The sequence below is a fragment of the Lates calcarifer genome, linkage group LG24 (assembly GCF_001640805.2).
Source record: "Lates calcarifer isolate ASB-BC8 linkage group LG24, TLL_Latcal_v3, whole genome shotgun sequence".
Lineage (NCBI taxonomy): Eukaryota > Metazoa > Chordata > Actinopteri > Centropomidae > Lates > Lates calcarifer.
The window spans coordinates 7270951-7288652 of NC_066856.1; the positions used below are offsets into that span (position 1 = coordinate 7270951).

At 40.2% G+C, this 17702-nt stretch overlaps 1 protein-coding gene across 1 annotated transcript; it reads right to left on the reverse strand.

Moving 5' to 3' along the window:
- Positions 1-1576: 1576 nt before the first annotated feature.
- On the reverse strand, positions 1577-10315 carry eef1e1 (eukaryotic translation elongation factor 1 epsilon 1). Its single transcript, XM_018677613.2, has 4 exons — positions 10176-10315; positions 9110-9307; positions 6069-6164; positions 1577-3647 (listed from the first exon to the last, which is right to left on the reverse strand). The coding sequence occupies exons 1-4, from the start codon at positions 10257-10259 to the stop codon at positions 3504-3506; spliced, it is 522 nt and encodes a 173-aa protein (XP_018533129.1). The 5' UTR covers positions 10260-10315; the 3' UTR covers positions 1577-3503.
- Positions 10316-17702: the final 7387 nt, after the last annotated feature.

Here is a 17702-nt window from a genome sequence, read left to right on the forward strand (position 1 = left end):
CTACAGGACTTGATTATAAAGTTTGCATGGACACATGAAATATCAACTTTTGCAAAAACCTGCAAATTGATTAAAAGACAAAATCACCCAAGTGCCCTTTTCACATCTTCTTTGCCTTCCACTCTAATATGCTTTGAGACCTATGCAATCTATGTAAGAGACAGACAGAGAGCACCACGCCTTGCCACAGCTCCATGGTGAGAGATGAGGTCATCAGTAAATCTTGATGATAACACTATCTTAATGACCTTCAACCTCTCCCTCACCAGGCGGTGGGCTAAATTGCACCTTATTTGGTTGCTGGGGGGCAGAAGCACAGTTGGTGAAGTGGGTGGGTCTTCGGTGTGTTGATGTGGGGCCATGGCAGAGGGCCACTCCTGCAGAGGGTTGCTCCTTTTGCCTTCAGAAGTTGGTGGGAAGGTCATTTCTAATTGGTGCCTGTGTGCTGGCTACCCGCTGTGGCCTCATCACAGTGGTGGAGAACCCTGACTGTGAGACCATACCACTCAAGCAGTTTGAGATCCTGCCAACAGTGAGCACAGAGCCACACAAGAAAACAAGTCTTTCAAAATGACTGACTAATCATCATTGTATATTTAAGTGTTGGAGTCATTCTTAAACACAAGAGTATCTTGTCGAAATACATTTAACAGTTGAAGTTTAGCTTTAGTTTACAGTAAATTTAACTGATAAAAGAATTGATTAAAAAATGAATGAATGATTGGAAAAACAACTTAAAGCACCCACATTTTGTTGTGTAATGTGCTTAATTAACTGACAATGGCCTTTTGCTCGGCTATATAACATTATTTGAATGTGCAGTCAGCTTTTTCCACCTCAAATTAGTTACCAATTGTATTTAATTGCCATTTATTTAAATATCTATATATAGTGATCTTCACTATCCATACTAATCTTCACCTCATTAAAAAGTGGAGCATCTTAATCTGGCTCTTGTAATCTTGCCTTGCCTTGCTCGAGTAACAAGTATTTCCGTTTTACACCACGAAAGGATGATGATTTATGCCATTCTTGCTTTACCTGTTATAAATTATAAGTTTTTCACATGAACTATAAAGAGTGCATCTTTTCCTCTCTAAGAAAAAAAAAGTTTGTTATTGTTACTGGTATATTCATCATATTATCAGTATTTTTAACCTTGCATGGTCTTGTAACCATGGTATCATCACAAACACAAGTGAATTTAGAACAATTTGTCCAGCTACAACTTTTGTGGGCAAAACTTGATTATTTACACCTCAGAAATAAGTACGGTTGTCTGATGCTGCACATCTGAAACAGCATTCCAGCTAAATGTTGAACCTGAGAGGACAAGGGCTTCTTTAATGGTAGACCACACCATAAACTGCTCCAACTAGTCACAAGGCTCCCTCAAATGTCTGCAAGCTGTTTTTATCTTTCACATCATTGTAACACTTGCCACAAACACATAGCGAGCTGTCTTACGAAAGTTCATTGAACAATAGCTCTGTCTTCTGGCTGGTTTACACAAAACAAATTCACGGAGAATACAAAAAGCACACTGAAGAAAGAAAAACGTCAGAAAAGTCAGGGGTCATGAGCTGTGTATCCCTTTGATTTATTGGCACAGGATGAACATCATACAACAGTAATGAAATCACTGCAACTGTTAGCAACAGACACCAAGATGCCTTGAGCCAGTTAGTATGGAGAAAATTAAAAACATGGCTGAAATGGGAGCATTTACACAGAGGAAGACAGTAAAGAAAATAGTTTTTCGAAAAACAACATCATTCAGAATTATCCATAGACTAGAACTGTCCATTTTTGTGCTCAAAGATTTTAGTCAGGGTATGTGTTTCTTTTAATGCAAAACCAATGGAAATTGGGAAAGTGTACTGAATTTAAATGAGACTTATTCCTCTAATCATTACTTATTTTCCTAATGTTCCTAAGGTTGTCTAACACAGCCTTCAGGAAGTTAATTTACAGGTTCTACTGCCATTGCCATAACTTGGCCCATTAATGATGCTAATAGCAAACATCCAGCCAGCAACAGTAAGGCTTTCGGAGGCACGGATCATTGTTCACATGTCACAAAAAGATCCCTTGGCCTCTGGGTGCTCTTTTTCTCTCTCTGTGGCCTCCCTCCCTCCCTTCCTCTTTCTCTCTCCAGTAGCCCCGTGGGAGCGTAAGGGTTGAAATGACACACAGTGGCTGACTGTCGCCTAGGGGCCTGGGTTCTGGCCTTGGCTGGCTGGATCTGTGTGGCAGCTGGTGAGCCCGCTGCCCTCTCTCTGGCCTGCAGCATCAACAGTGGTGGTAGTGGGACTGATTGGAGCCTCACTCTGATCTCTGACTCTGCGGCTGACGCTCAACTGCTCACTGCTGCCCACACGACTGGTGAGGAAGTGGAACAGAGAGCGGGATATAATCACGAACGCACACACAAAAAGAAAAACTAAACTATCCACTGAAATGGCTGGGAGTTGGATATGATAGACAAAAAAAACTTAAAGAGAAAAGGTAAAAACAAAAAACAAACAAAATCCACCACAGTCCTGTCAGGGATGGAAGCTGAGAGACTAACTAAATTTGTTGATGGTAGACTGCAAAAATGTGACTCGGCAGTTACAGTGATTATTATGGGGTTATGGTGTTGAACCAGCAACCACACTTATTAGGACAAACTGATGTGAAAAAAAAATGCATTGATCTGGCATGAAAGAAGATGTTTTACCTAAGGACATAATGTGCTGCCAGTTAAGTAACATTAGATTAAGTCTTATTTGAACCTGTAATACCTGTAATCGCATATTCAAGGCTCAGATGCACAAAACTTACCAGTTAACCACCAATTATAAATAGAAACACCTTTTTAACAAGCTAGCAGCATTTACTTTCCACGTTGCCATAACCTGTACAGCCTTCCCTTAGAAAATAACCGTAGGCTTCCAAAAGACCCACTAACATTGTCAACACAGGACAAAAATGTAACTGTCTCACATCATTGCTCCCTCACTGCTTAATAAGGGTTAAGACACCAAACTCCTTATAAATAGTGTTAGTGTGATTAAATAACTGAGGTTAAGATGACAAATGACCTCTTTGCTTCCACTCCCAACTCTTGATAAATTAAATTATTAAAAACACTGACATTTTTAAAGAATGTGAACTGAACTATATTTATTAGCAAGAATTCCCTTAAAGGAGTTTTTGTACCTAAAAGACAAGGTTTTTTTTGTTCTTTGCCAATCTCCCTTGTTAAATGTATCTTTTAAAGAATACAAGACACAAAGAAAGTGTGTGTGTGACCAGAAAAAAAAACATACAGGCAGGAATAACGATCCAAAAAAAAAAAGTAATAAAAGAAATTCTTGGCTAGAAATGACCGTGAATACATCCTCAACTTGTGACGATGATAGGATACACTCTTGGATTTCAGAAAATAATATGACATGATCTCGTCCAAAGGACAGAAGAGTTGTGGTCAGTCAGGTTGGGTTGGGTCTGATCAGATCTCAGTGGTGTCTGCTGGTGTAAATTCTGTTCCTGAGCACAACTACTGGAGAGAGGTGGCGTCGGACACCGGGGTAGTGCTGGATGTGGTCAAACCACCTTGTCACATTCACATACTGCTCCTTCTCCTGAATGGCCAAGTCCACCTGGGAGAAGAAGAGATTAAAGTTAGCATACAGTATCATGGTTGAATAATTGATGGAACTAAACAATACTAGGGCTGTGCCTGAATCAGAATTTTCCAAGTAATATCACAGTCTATGGCAATCAACATTGATTTTTTATTTTTTATTTTGTCATATTATTTAGTGGTGCCAGTGTCTGATTAAAAATTAATTCAGCTGGTTTTGCTAGCATGCAGCATCTGAGCACAGAGCATTGGAGTAGGGAACAGAAACAAGCTGAGCTGCCCTCCATTTCATCTATTTGCTGTTACATGGTTTTAAGACCAAACTTGTTGCCATGCTGCTGTGTGCCATGATGCAGCTAAAATTAAGCCCAACGATTCGACGGACAAAATGAGAATTGACCTGGGTGCTTCTCCACTGATTATTTGATTTAAGGACACTTAATGGGCAGTGGACTATAAAAAATACAGTGTTTAATATGACAAATTAGTTACAAGTTAAATTGTTGTTGTACATTATTGTCTGCAGTGTAGTAAGAGTATTTTATGAGGACTGAAAAAAAAGGAAGATACCTGACCACAGAGTTTAGGTGAATTTGGAGATGATGGATTCAATAATGATGATAACAATACTAATACTAATAATGATGATGATGATGTTAACAATAACAATAATAAAAAAAAAAAAAAAAAAAAAAACAATCGCTGCTCTATAACTGCTCTATAACTGAAGTACAACGGCATTGCAGTTTTGCTAATTCACGTCAAGTCAATTTTCTTTTTTAAAACAACTGGCTGACCAAAGCAAAATTTTAGATACAGTTAAATAATTAGTTATATTAGTAGATAAAAAACTGTAACAGACAAGTTTAACACTTTTATCAAGAGATTAAAATTTAAAGGAACGCTAAGACAATTTTATAAAGGTGAATTTCTGAATGTTTGTTAAGTTGGTATTCGGTTTTCAATTTTGAGATTTCTTTAAATCTTTCTTTTCTTTCTTTTTTTGGCTTAATATGGGCTACACCGGTGGCAATAGGCATGAAGTAGTAGACTATTGTTTTGATGGTGTTAAAAACAGAGACCAGCAAACTTAGATTAGCTAATGTCTGTTGTCCACCGCCATGATGAAGCTGCATTCATCTGCCATTGAAACAGCACTGTTATACATGAGAAAATGTGCTCCAGAGCGCTTACAGTGATATTTGGGACAGCCTTATTATAAACTTGGTTTTGTTGGCAGCCATTACTCAGGCTGTCACAGATTTGTATTTTGGTGAGGAGCCAGAATGCAGGAAAGACAGTCAGGATGTCCTTGTAAAATAAATCTTATTAGGTGTGTGCTTTTTCATTATCTAATTAACTGGAATGTGTAAATTCCCCACACAGCAATCCAGCCTAAAACCATTCATCAGTCAGGTTTAATGTCTCTGTCTTGCTGTTCTCCATGAATTGAACATCAGGACAGGTTGTGGTTAAGGGTTGGGCTAGCTGACCCCTTGTCCCCGAGGTTAAAAAGCACTGATTGCAAACCAAAGTGACGCTCCTCTGCCTGGTGGCGGGGGGCGATCTTCCATCTCCGCCACAACCACTGACATCTCTCAACATGTGATGTCTCCCTCCCTCCATCTCATTCTGTCTTTCCCATGTCTGAACTCACTTTTTTTTTTTTATCCTGGAAGGCATAACAAACTTACTTGTCCCTGGTCTGAGGCTAAAGACATCACTTTGTGCCACATCACTTTACTTCTTTGAAGAGAAGTGAGAATGTGTTTGTAATCTGTGTGTTTATTGCCAACTTGTTCTTGATGCCCTTTGGCCATGTGACTGGTCTAATTGTGTGTTATGCACTGTGACAAATTGCTTATTAAAGTTGTGGTTTGACTGAAGTAAGTGCTGATAGGGAGGGAAAAGCATGGTTGAAGAGATGGATGGACGGATGGGTGGCGCCTTGGTAAATGGTGGTGAGAACGCTATGGATGCACAATAAATCAATCAAATGTATAAAATCCCACAGGACTCTGGGAAAGTTCTGTGGAATTTTATATTCTTCCATGAGTTTTGACATTATAATTTACAAAAATATGTGTATGTGTATCCTAATAGTGTGCGTAAATGAGTAACACTATTTGAATATTACAAAGTTGTGTGATATTGACAGAAAAAAGTAGATATTGAGAACATTTTCCATTTTTTTTACTGTGACAAGTTCAGCAATGGAAACCCTGAGTCTAGTCTAAACTTGCCCCAATTCTTTCACCTTAACCCAAAATCAAACTAATCCAGACCATTAACCATTAACTAGATTTCAATGTATTAAGTTGTATCACTTGAAACTCTGATGTTTTAGTGTCATATTGCAGTTGAAGTGATAATAAGGACTCAGAAATCTGAATTGTATGAGATAAGGGTGAAATAAGTGACAGAAAAGGTAACTTACTATGAGTGGTTGGATTCCATAGTACATGAGAATATCAGCTAGGGTGAACTGGTTTTTTGCCAGATAGGCTTTGTCTTGCAGGTAGATGTTGAGGTCCTGAAAGAGAAAAATTCAAAACATAATCAGCAATGCAAAATTGCTCATTACTTACAATAAGTGAATGCTTTGTAATAAGTATTTCTATGTAAACCTGCTGGTCTTCAGAAGACTTGCTATATTAACTGGTCAGGTGCTTGTGGTTTGTCCGTTCATGCTTTTTCGTATCTATGTTTGATTTTATACACACTCCACATTGTTACTGATGTCTTCTCTTCACTACACCTTATCTACAAATAGGAGAAATACAATACATCATTCACTACCTTGCGCATGTAGTGTGAGTTCACACATCCCACACCACACCTTCTGCACACAACTAATGTTTTGTATCATCACGTGGAATGTGATATGAATCTGACATAATATTTCAACATCATCAGAGGAAAACGTTGGTGTCTTGGCCATAGGTCAGTTATAAAAGCCTACCACACCGAAGAGTGTCTCTCCTGCTGGGCTGCTGACAGTGCTGTCATCAACTTACTGTGATGGAAATCATCACAGCTAGTTTTGCGGTTAAGTCAGACTTAGTTTATAATAATAAAAGTTTGCTACAGTTTACAGCTTGCCACAACCTTGACAACCTTGCTCTTGCATTTCCTTGTGACAGCTGGGGAAAAAAAAAAAAAAAAAAAAAGGTCAACTCACAAAACAAAAATGTGAGCCAACTCGGGGACCTCTCAACTGATGCGTCGACTCATTGACTTCCAGGGGATTACTCTACATCCTAGCTTGCGTGTGTGTCTGTGTGTTGTGCTATGTGAAAAGGAATAATATGTAACCTGAGGGGGTAAAGCATCTCTCCCCATGACTAGCGACTTAGTAAATATGTGTACAAAAAAGCTATTTGTTTACGCCACTACCAAATGACTACAACTCTCGCTTGCAAGTCTAATGAAGCTGTCCTAAACTTGATGTGTTTTTTTCAGTCCATGTCTGTGTTCAAAGTTGTGCATGGACGTGCTGGTCCCAGGGGAAGGGACCATCTTTAGCACTTGTACATTGTGAGAAGGAAACACTCCATGCACACTGAACATCTTGGGGGCAAATGGAGTTATTGTGCGGCAAGAGTGGGTGATGCCAAACAAGGCATGAAGACTGCAGACTTCCTCCTCTTCCACAATCAGATCCTTGCTTTTCTTAGCCTACAGCAATGGAGCTGAAGCCCAGTCAAGCATCAGAGGAGAGGCTGCTCTCCTGCCTCCCCCCACCCAGCCAATGGAGATCCAAACCTGGTTTCTTATCTACCTGCCTCCACCTCAACTTGTGCACTCTTATCATCAGTACATTCATATAAATTATTGCTGCCAAAGTTTGTCGCAGGTTTTAAACAGAGTACCATTGTACTACTACAGAGTTACACTTTCAGAAATGCAAACAAATATGAAAAAGTGTGCAAGAACTCCTCTGAGTTTTTTGCCCTGAGTAGGTCATGTACAGGCTAGAAAAGCAAAGAAACTAAACTAATAAATAACTACTTCTATTACCTGTATCACAATTGAAGTTCTATAATGACACTCAAAAGACCATTTTCATTGTTGCAGCCTTTCTATACATTTGTTACGGATACAGGGGACTGTTGAGTTTACACAACTTTCTACTGACCCCTAAGGCTTCAGGCACGCATTACTTTTGATGCCTGGATCGGAACTCTCAAGAACGTAATGCCTCAATACTATTAAATGATTTAGGCAAATCTTAATTAAATGGATGTTTTCTGTCTTTCATACTGAAGGTGCATATATTTCTTCCACAAAGAGACAGCAATCAAAATTCAGCAAACATAAAACCTGTGACAAAGAACAAGGAGTGTAAGATGTCCATGCTTTCTGCTGACTATAGATAAAGTGGAAACTGACTCAGAAATATTCAGCAGTATACTAGTGTATTTGCATTTGCATCCAATGAGGGCTGGGCGGTACAGCCCAAAATGTATACCATGGTATAATTTAAAGCAAGGATGCTAATGGTACATTTGTTTTTCTTTAAAAACAAAAAATCCATACTAAAGAGCAAATTCATACCAGTGTACTTTCCACACTGTTTATACCTATCTGCCCCTAAAACCAATGACAAAAGTCAGCTTCCACAGCAGGAGGAAGTCACCCAGTACTAGCCTAATTAGTTTAAGGTGGACTGACAGCTCTCCCCCCCCACATTCAGCTAACTTTGGGTTCAGGGCCAAAGTGGCCTGACTTGTCTACAGTCACATTTACATGAATGACAAGATGTTTATTTCTGAAACAAGTCTGAGCTTGAAAAACTGTTGATTTCTTATTTGCATCCTGGGGTGAGAAAGTTTAAGAACTCATGCAGTTGACAGTTTTTATCTCTGGATAATTTAATGGGAGATGACTGGTGTGCTTGAAAGAAGAGTGTTAAGGATGGAGCTAAAGCAGCAGGACAGGACAGGGGGCCAACGGGCACCAGAGCTGAGCTGCTCAGGGCAACTTCCTTCTGTAAGTAGCACCATTAAAACAGTTAAGAGGCCTGTCCAGATAACATGCTGCCACACAGCATGACTCCTCACCCATGCCACAACAGTGTGTTATACTGAGAAGTGTGCACACGCACGCACACACAAACACCCACCGACACTTCATGCTGACAGGACAGTGCCAAGAGGCGCCTAGCGTCCAGCGGACCAACGGCTGACGATCCATTTCATGCTGACTGGCGTCAGGCATATTAAAACATTTTTCTCTGTTTTGTGGGGCCATGTCACTGCAGGGCCATACATCAGTCTGTATTTCTGTTGCTTGTGCTTTAACAAGACCAGCACACACACACATGCACAGTGGTTTAGCTGGTGGACAGAGGAAAGGGAACGAGAGAGAAACTGAGATGCTAAGAAGCTTAATCCTGAGCAAGCTTGGAATGAACTGCATTAAAATCTGGAACAATCATTTGTTTGAATCATTTTCCTTGAATGTCAGTCTCTCTACCTTCAGGACAGTCTTCATATCATCCTTTGTGCATCCGTTCAAATTGGTGACTCTGTACTCCAGCCACTGCTGCACCACAGCCCTGCTCTCTGTGGAGTCACCCAACAGCTCTGGGCGCTTGGCCTCTTTCACCAGGTGACAGGCAATTGTCACCAGCCCCACCAATGGAGGACCATTATTATTCTGTAACACGGGTACCTGCAGGAAAAGGTGAGACACAGAGACAGCAGTGAGATGGAGAGGAAAAAATAAAAAAATAAAAAAGAGTTAATTTATTTCATTCAAGTTCACACAATTATTTCAACACATCTGAGATAATCAGATATTGTATTTACACCTCCTTGAAAAAAACATGCTGCATCAGTTTCAAATGCAGCAAAATGTATCCTTGATGACTACACACATCCATGAATACATTTGTCTCATCAAGTGTATGATACGCAGGGGGATTATCAACATTTCACTTGATCAAACAGATTAATTAAATGAGATGGAGTATGTAGGCTAACGTCCAGGTGGAGGTGTTCAATATAAGGATGCCAGAATAATGGTTTTCCACTTTTTCTTAACAATTAGGCTGCTTTAGCTTTCAGTCCAGCAGTCTTGAGGATTCTGATACAATTAGTTTCTAGTTATGCCCTTTCCCTAATCTTTTACTTCTTCTCTTGCTCTTCCTGTCATCAGCACTGAATGTGCAAACCGTGCAATTCTGTACAGTCCATTTATGACAGACAGCTCACTCCACCCCTCACTTTACACTGCGAACATGCGCAAAGCATGGAGCTATTTCCATTGTGCTAATGTGTGGAAGCAAGTAACCTGTCATCGACTGCCGCTGCCTGGATTTACCCTGCATATCAATCGAAAAGATAAATACAACCACTGGATATTAAATGATAACACGAGGTAGACATGCCAAGAGAACTGCCTTTATTTGAACATACGACTAGCTAGTTAACACATGCTAGCTACCGTGTAGTGTTACAACAGCTTACAAGCTTCCTTTCACGTAAAACAGAGGTTTAAAGCCCGTAATAGACACCACAGCAATCAGCCTTCATATCACCTTTTTATCCCCCTGAGTACTGTACTTGTTCGGCTTTTTAAGTCCTAAATATTTCTCCAGCGATGATAGCTCCCGCAACGCCATGTTTCAGACTGTCTGAGTACAGTGAACGTCTGACCTGATTGGGTAAAAGTGTCAAGTCCCGCCCATCAGAGTTTCACTGACTGTAGACTTAACCAATGGAAACATACGACGTAAGTCTTCCATTACGTTGCATCAGTGAATGAACCATCATAAATAAAATAAAATAAAATAAAATAATATGCAGATCTGTCAGTTCATAGTAAAATGCCTGGTTTCACATGACGTCTCTGTTTGTGGTTAGGTGGAATCAAAATCAAGATTTCAGTGTCAGTCTAAAGTCCTGCAGCAAGGTTTTCCTGTCCTGTCCTACATGTCACCTGTCAGTCAAAATTGGGCTTGTTAACTACTTTTCCAGGTGTGTGTGTTAATATGTATTTGTTTGTGAAACAGAGAGAGTGACAGCTGGCTGAGGTGTCACACTAGCTTCTCTCCATCCCAGTGGTCTCACCAGTTGAAAAGGCTTGAGGTAATGTCATCGACTGCAGCGATATGATTTTTATTGACTTTATACAGACTGCAATAAAATAGACAAGGAGATGATGAGTAGGGAAGACAAATGCCAGTGAGTTTGAGCAGAAGCTCTGTAGTTTACAGGCACAACAATTACTTACAGTGACTGGATAGATTTGTGCAGTGGTAGAAGTATTCAGATCCTTTACTTGAATAAAAGATGCAATACCATGATGCAAATTACTCCACTACCAATGAACTTACTTGGCAGAAATAAGTTTTCTATTTCTGGATAATATTTTCACTGTAAGGAAGGGAAATGGTGAACATAATATTACAAATCATGAAATTCAACAGAACCTTTTTAGGCGTCAGAGTACAAACCTACACAGATTTTTTTTTTTTACCCAATTGTGGTCATCACCAAAATACTCCTTCCAGATGATCCCGTGCCTTTCCAGTGTTGTCATACTGTGACTACAAAACATCAAATTTCACATAGCAAATCATTTATGAATAGCTAGTCCACACATTATGATATTATAATAAGATAATTATGAATACCTGGGTCAATCTAACATAGCAATTTAATGTTGAATGTCCAAGGCCTCTTGATTCTCATATAGGCAGTAATTGTGCTTCATGTGAACTACTTTCATTGATGTCTATTGCACATCCACTGTATCCACATCATTCCTTTTCATTGCATGCACTTAATATAAAAGAACAGATGATATTTATAAACCCACTTTGTTAAGGAAAAGCTGTCCCAGAAAGCAAATTAATTATAAGAATGAGTACACAGACTATCACAAATGATTAGATGCCATGAAACAAGGTAAAGCTAATTCTCTGTACTTTTTTCTCATCTAACCTTCCATTTTTTGCTGTTTGTTTATAGGCTCCAGCACGTCATACACTTTTACCCTTGTAGGCCTTCCATAAATGCATGCCTGCAGCATTAAAGTGCGTCTCCTTTAACTAAATGCCTCGAAGCTGCCACATCCTGTCTGTACTCAGGCGGGCTGAGGACAACGATCCCCAGTGCCCAGGACTAACTGTAGCCTGTGGGAGTTTTCTCATGCCGATTGTGATACACAATCTGGGGTCACATTAAGGAAATCTACAGTGGGGGTCATTAATAGTGCCGTGGGGCTTCCCAAGTCAGGCACAGCCATAAACACAGCCTCAGTCCTGGTAGATATATCCCCCTCTGCCTAGTCTGTAGCTTACAATATGCTGTTACACTGATTTGTCTAGCTGGGATGCAGGGTCAAAGCCCCGCCTGTCTCCTCTGCTACCTTTCATGACCTGTGAAAGCTGACTGAGTACTGTATTTTAACCACACAGATGCTCGCAGAAGGAGAGGGGAGGAATTGGTTGTGAGTAGCCGACATGAATGCTGTCAGCACGGATTGGTGAAATTGCATATTGGTGCTAGGTCGGATCCCTAGTGTTGGGGGGGGGGGGTGACAGTTTGGAAGAATGCTGGGAGTTGTGAGATGACGACAGACAGATGTGTGTGGGTTGGAGTGCTGCATGTACCTTCAGCTCCTGTCAGATTTTATCTTTGATTTATCTTGTCCAAGGAGTTTGATGTATGGTTGACTTTTTTGAGAAACTGACATGAAAAAAAATATTTTGGTATACGGATAAAAATTTGTGTACTTGGCTTTAAGTTATAAGATGATTCTGTAAGAATTAGTTTATAATCACTTTTTGTAATAGTTGTAAAAAATGGTCATAAAATACAATTACTGCAATTGGCTACAACTAATGATTATTTTCATTATTCACAACTGAATCCAGTTATTTGGTCTGTAAAATGCCAGAAACAGCCATAGCTGTTCTAAAACAATCCAAATATATCATTTCATGATAACAGAAAGAAGAGAAAACAGCAAATCTTTTATGAAAAGTGGTTGTTATTATTTTCCATTGATTAATTATGTGTGTGTGAAATATGTGTCACAAGAAACCGACTTTGAATCATTTATGTTCTAATTGCTCATCTTGAAAAATGTGCTTAAAAAAATCAATTTGACTGACATCATTTGAATTTGTATTGTTTCACTTGAATAATTGTATTGAAAAACAAAACCTGAATTGCATAATTGACAGTTTCTATCATGGGAGCAATTAAAAACAAATATCTTTCTACCAGTAATTTGACATTTAACTAATTTGTTTCAAACTCAGTTCCAATAAACTTGAAACTGAAATATAATATCATGAAATTGGATTTATTTGCTCTGAAACTGTATTTGATCCTCACTAAAAACTCTCCTCCACATTTCTCACAGTTCAAATTCAGTTCTTGCAGTTTAATTTCAGTTTACAGAGGCACACATCTGGTCGTTGAGGAAGACCAATTGGGAGCTGATTCACAGAACTCTTTTTCACATTTTTGAAAATTTCCTTCAATTACTACTCCAATACTCCAAGTTGAAGGCCATCTGTTTTCAGCATGCTGAGGCATGGCCAAAGGCTCTATTCACAGGTTAAACATATAATATATATAATATGAAGCTTTAAGTTGTTAGATCTGGTTAATATGGCACATCTCACAGGCTTAAATGAAAGTTTTCAGGCATAGCCATATTTCAGTTAACAAGATAATGCATAACTAGCTGGGGATGAGAATTTTAGTTTTGCTCCTTTGCTCAAGTGTATGGCTCTTGTGCATCTGGTGAAGTGCTAATGTGACATTTAAAAAACAAAACAAAAAGGAATAAAAAATACCTGTAGTATCTAACATTCAAAATCAGTTTCTAGTGACACATACTTCTGCTCACACTCAAACTTCTATAAATTTAGTGCATGTTTCATTCATTTCCAAGCCAGATCAACATTCTACAATACAGTGAGTCACTTGAAGCTAGTATACTATGTGACTGGTGGTAGTCCACGCAGTGTGTCTTTTGGCTGCTGGCTCTTGTAATGGAGGAGTGCCAGAGGATGCCAGAAATGTTGCACCTCCAGGTGCGGCCTTTGGGTCTTCATGACGACAATAGTGATGGGATTATGGGAACCACCCTGCTGATCCATGCAGAAACAAGCACCCAAAGGCTAAAAACGAGAAGCTAGACCCCCACTACATTAAACACAAACACATGCACACATGCAAATGAGTGTATGTTTGAATTTCTTTACAAGGGGGATGGAAGGGTTGGATGAGCCAGTGACAAGGGTGGAGTGATGACATTGACATTGTGGTATTTCATGTCTTTCCCTTAACATTTATACACGTGATTAGCATTGGAAGGCACGCTCATAAGTGTGTGTGTGTGTGTGTGTGTGTAGAGGGAGGGTGGTTTAGTCTCTGGCTGATCAGGAGAGGCCCTGGAGATAAACGAATGAGTAATAAAGGCAGTTTCTCCATTTCCTCCTCCTCTGCTTACATGCCAACCCACAAGGCTGTGGGACATGCTGCGGGACACAGTACCAGCTCACAACAAACCCTGTCCCTGCCTCCCATCCAGCAGCAGTCACTTAGGACTATTAATTACCGCTCTGAATTTCCTCCTCCTTACCCGTAGTCATCCGTGTCCCCCTCAGACAAACAACCTCGGTGGGAGGATCTTGATTATTATAGCTTCTGAAAAGTCAGATTGTCTTTTATTGAAGTTGCCCACTGGCCTTGCAGGTTTCTCTCCATTTCCCTCCATCTCTCTCTGTCTCACTCTCTCTTGCTGTGTCTCTCGTCCATGATTCAGGCAAAATCTTGGAGGAAACTGTTATGCTGTGGCCGGGAGGTTGATGAGGGAGACTCCCATGTTGTTGGACGTTTGAACTCACACAACTCATGTGAGGTTAAAGCATGCAGACACATGCATAAACACACACACACACACACACACACACACACACACACACACACACACACACACACGCTTAACTCTGTAGGCTGTAGGCTGCAAACACAGCTGGTGTTTTGTTGTTCACCAGCAGGGAGCACTGTGGATCTTTCAAAAAACACAAAATCCATCGCTGCTTGCAGTCTAGTAGTATCTAAGCCAGGACTGCCTTGTAAAAATGAACTTTTTAAAATCTGGAATAAGAAAGTGATTATTAAGAAGAGAGGGAATCATGGGAGCACTGAAATCACTGAAAGAGTATCTTGAAAAATAATGAAACCAATATGTTAAGTTTTTCATTGAGAAGAAAATGAACCACTTCTACTGTCTTTTAACAACATTATAATTCAACATAAAAAATTACTATATGGCATTATTTTTAAGACTTAAAACTATTTGTTGACAAGAAAATGGGTATGCTCTGCACATGAACTATTGTCTAGGCTGTGAAAAATATGACAGTTTAGTCATCTTCAACAGTATCAGATGGAGAACAGGTTCAGATGTGGAGTTAAGTCTCTTGCATTGGTCTGGTTTGTTAAAATCTCTCTCTATCTTTGCTCAGGAGCGGATCAATGATTTTTTTTTTTTTGTTGCCATTTTCAAATCTCTGTCTTTTCGATTGCAGAGTCTAAAATGTTTAAGAATCACAGGCATATGAGAACACATTTGGGAAAACTCTAGGTCCTAATCCTCCCTGCTCATCCGTCTTCATGTCTTTAACCCATTAGTTTGATTCACTACCTCTGGAGTGGGAAAGTGAAAGCTCAGGCCGGCACTTGTCTCTCCTATGACTGTGTCCACTATATCCCCTTCATGTGGCACTTTATGGCCTACTGAAGAGGGGTAGAAGGGACATGTATGTGTGTGTGTGACTGAGAAAGAAGACGGAGGGTAAGGGGGGTGGGAGGTGGGGATTGGGGGTTGGAGGGTGGCGGGTGGAGAGATAGATATAGGGAGATTCAGAGGGTTATTTGTCCCTCTTCCCCTCTCTGAGAGCCAGGAATCATGGTCTGCATGACAGGTTGCCAGCCCCCATCGGGGGTGATCTATATGAGACCCTCTTTATTGGCAATTTCAACCAAGGGACAGATGAGACTGCAGCCAGCCAGCCGGACAGCCAGACTATGATGAAAGCGCCCAGGACTCACCTGTGACTCTCGCACTGAAGGCTAGAGAAATAATACATCAGAGGTTATATGTGGAGATATGTGCAGTGTGTGGTGTGTAGATGTTTGAGCCATGAGTGTGTGTGTGTGTGTGTGTATCTGTGTGGTAGAAATAATGTATGGCTGCTGTCATGCCCAGAGGTCTCTGTTTAGTATGGAGAGAATCACTGAGCTGTGTTGCAGGCAGATTTCGAACGAGATGCTTTGGTTACTTTACATATTGTTGGAATGTAGGGTAAATAATTCAACTCAGAGCAACAGTCAAGAATCTGTCCGTGACTTATTGCTTTTGGCTTCTTTGGAGTAACAAGGCTGTTGAACATACGTATTCCATCACAAAGCACATACTGCACTGCATGTGAACCATATAAAACTCTGTCTGCGTTGTATGAACTGAATATTGTTCTGTCTGAGTGCTGAAAAACATTAAAAAGCATTCTAAAACCTTGATGTAACGCTGATTGTAATAAAACATTAAAGCCACCATAAGTACTAAAACATTACTTTAAGATTCCGATTGAACTGAAACATAACTCCATTCTCCCACTGACTTTTCTTAACATCCTGCACTGGGTAACACTGATATCACATTCAGCCCCTCTCTTCCAAGTATGCGAAACACATTTCCCATTTTTCAAAGTCTTGAATCGCACGAGGCAAATCACTGGGAACTAGCATGACAACATTCAAGCTCTGAGCAGACAATATATCCCGGGGCCATTTCTCCATCCAATGCGCTGCTGAATGAAAGACAGAAGCTTGCAAAGTGACGAACACCATGAAATAGCCCTGTAATGAACAACTGCTCTCATATGAGAAGGCCCGCTCAGTTAGGACCAGCCATTAGACCCGTGTCTCTGTGTTCACTCCAAATCGATTAGTACAGTATGCCAAGCATTGATCAGCGGTTTGCTTTAAAGTGTCGGGATAGTGAAGGGGGTTAGAAAATACAGATTTAAGAGCACTGAACAGGTTTAGAAAGAGGCAAACTAAAGTCTCCATCTGTGGTCTGAATAAAAGCACTCCCAAGAGCGTGACAATACAACAGCAGGCTTGTGAGCCTGAGAGTAGCTGAAATTAGGAATCTGGTATGCACTCTTGCTTTCCTTCTTTGTAGTGTCTTTAAAAAGGTTATGTTACCAAATAGTCTGTTTGGGCAGACCCCAGCCCTCTTTAACATCTCAAAAAACATACTTAATATTATTTAACTACCTTGACTGCATGTCTTTTACTAGTTTTAAGAGAATTGCTCATTTCAATGCATTACTTCTGCTTGGGATTTTAAAACCTCAGCTACTAATCATTTGTCTTTGAATAACTTTCTTGGCAATTTTAAGAACTTGTAAAAATGCTCACTGTACTCTTGACACATTGCAAATGGTTTGCCCCTGTGCCCCTGTGTTGCAATTGGCCAGATCTATCCCAATATGCAATATCCAGTACAACTGTGCCTCCACATTTACAGTCATGACAGACATGCAGGTGCACAGGCTTAAAGCTTAATTTCAATGGACTGTAATAAAATAATGAGTTAAATCACACAACGTAACGGGATATGTGTAAGTTTGTGAATGTGGCACACACACACACACACACACACACACGTTTAAGTGTTAAGTCAATGCATACACGTACTATATGTCTATATATATATTTCTGTGTGATCCGTGTGCGCAGTTCTCTGCAGTGGCTGTCAGCTCTCCTCAGTGTTTGTCATCTTGTCTGTCTGTGTTTGTCGTCCTGTCCCAGCCCTAGTGTACACTCAGCCTCTAATTAACTTAATAAAGTGTAGCAATTTTGACATTTAGGGGCCTAATTTCCTCCACAGTAGCGGGTCGGCTGACCGGCGTTGCAGATAAGGCAGACTGACAGGATCAGAGAAAAGTCTGTTTATCTGGGGAATTAAAGGGTAAAAAGAGGCCTGGCTTGGTGATAGGTGCTCTTCTGTATGATGTGTGGGGGGGTGA

Excerpts from the sequence above, each read along its gene's own strand:
- eef1e1 (XM_018677613.2), bottom strand. The coding sequence starts at position 10,259 with ATGGCGTTGCGGGAGCTATCATCGCTGGAGAAATATTTAGGACTTAAA. Across the intron at positions 6,165-9,109 it reads ATATGAAGACTGTCCTGAAG|GACCTCAACATCTACCTGCA; the intron begins GTAGAGAGACTG and ends TTTCTCTTTCAG. Across the intron at positions 3,648-6,068 it reads ATGGAATCCAACCACTCATA|GTGGACTTGGCCATTCAGGA; the intron begins GTAAGTTACCTT and ends TTCTTCTCCCAG.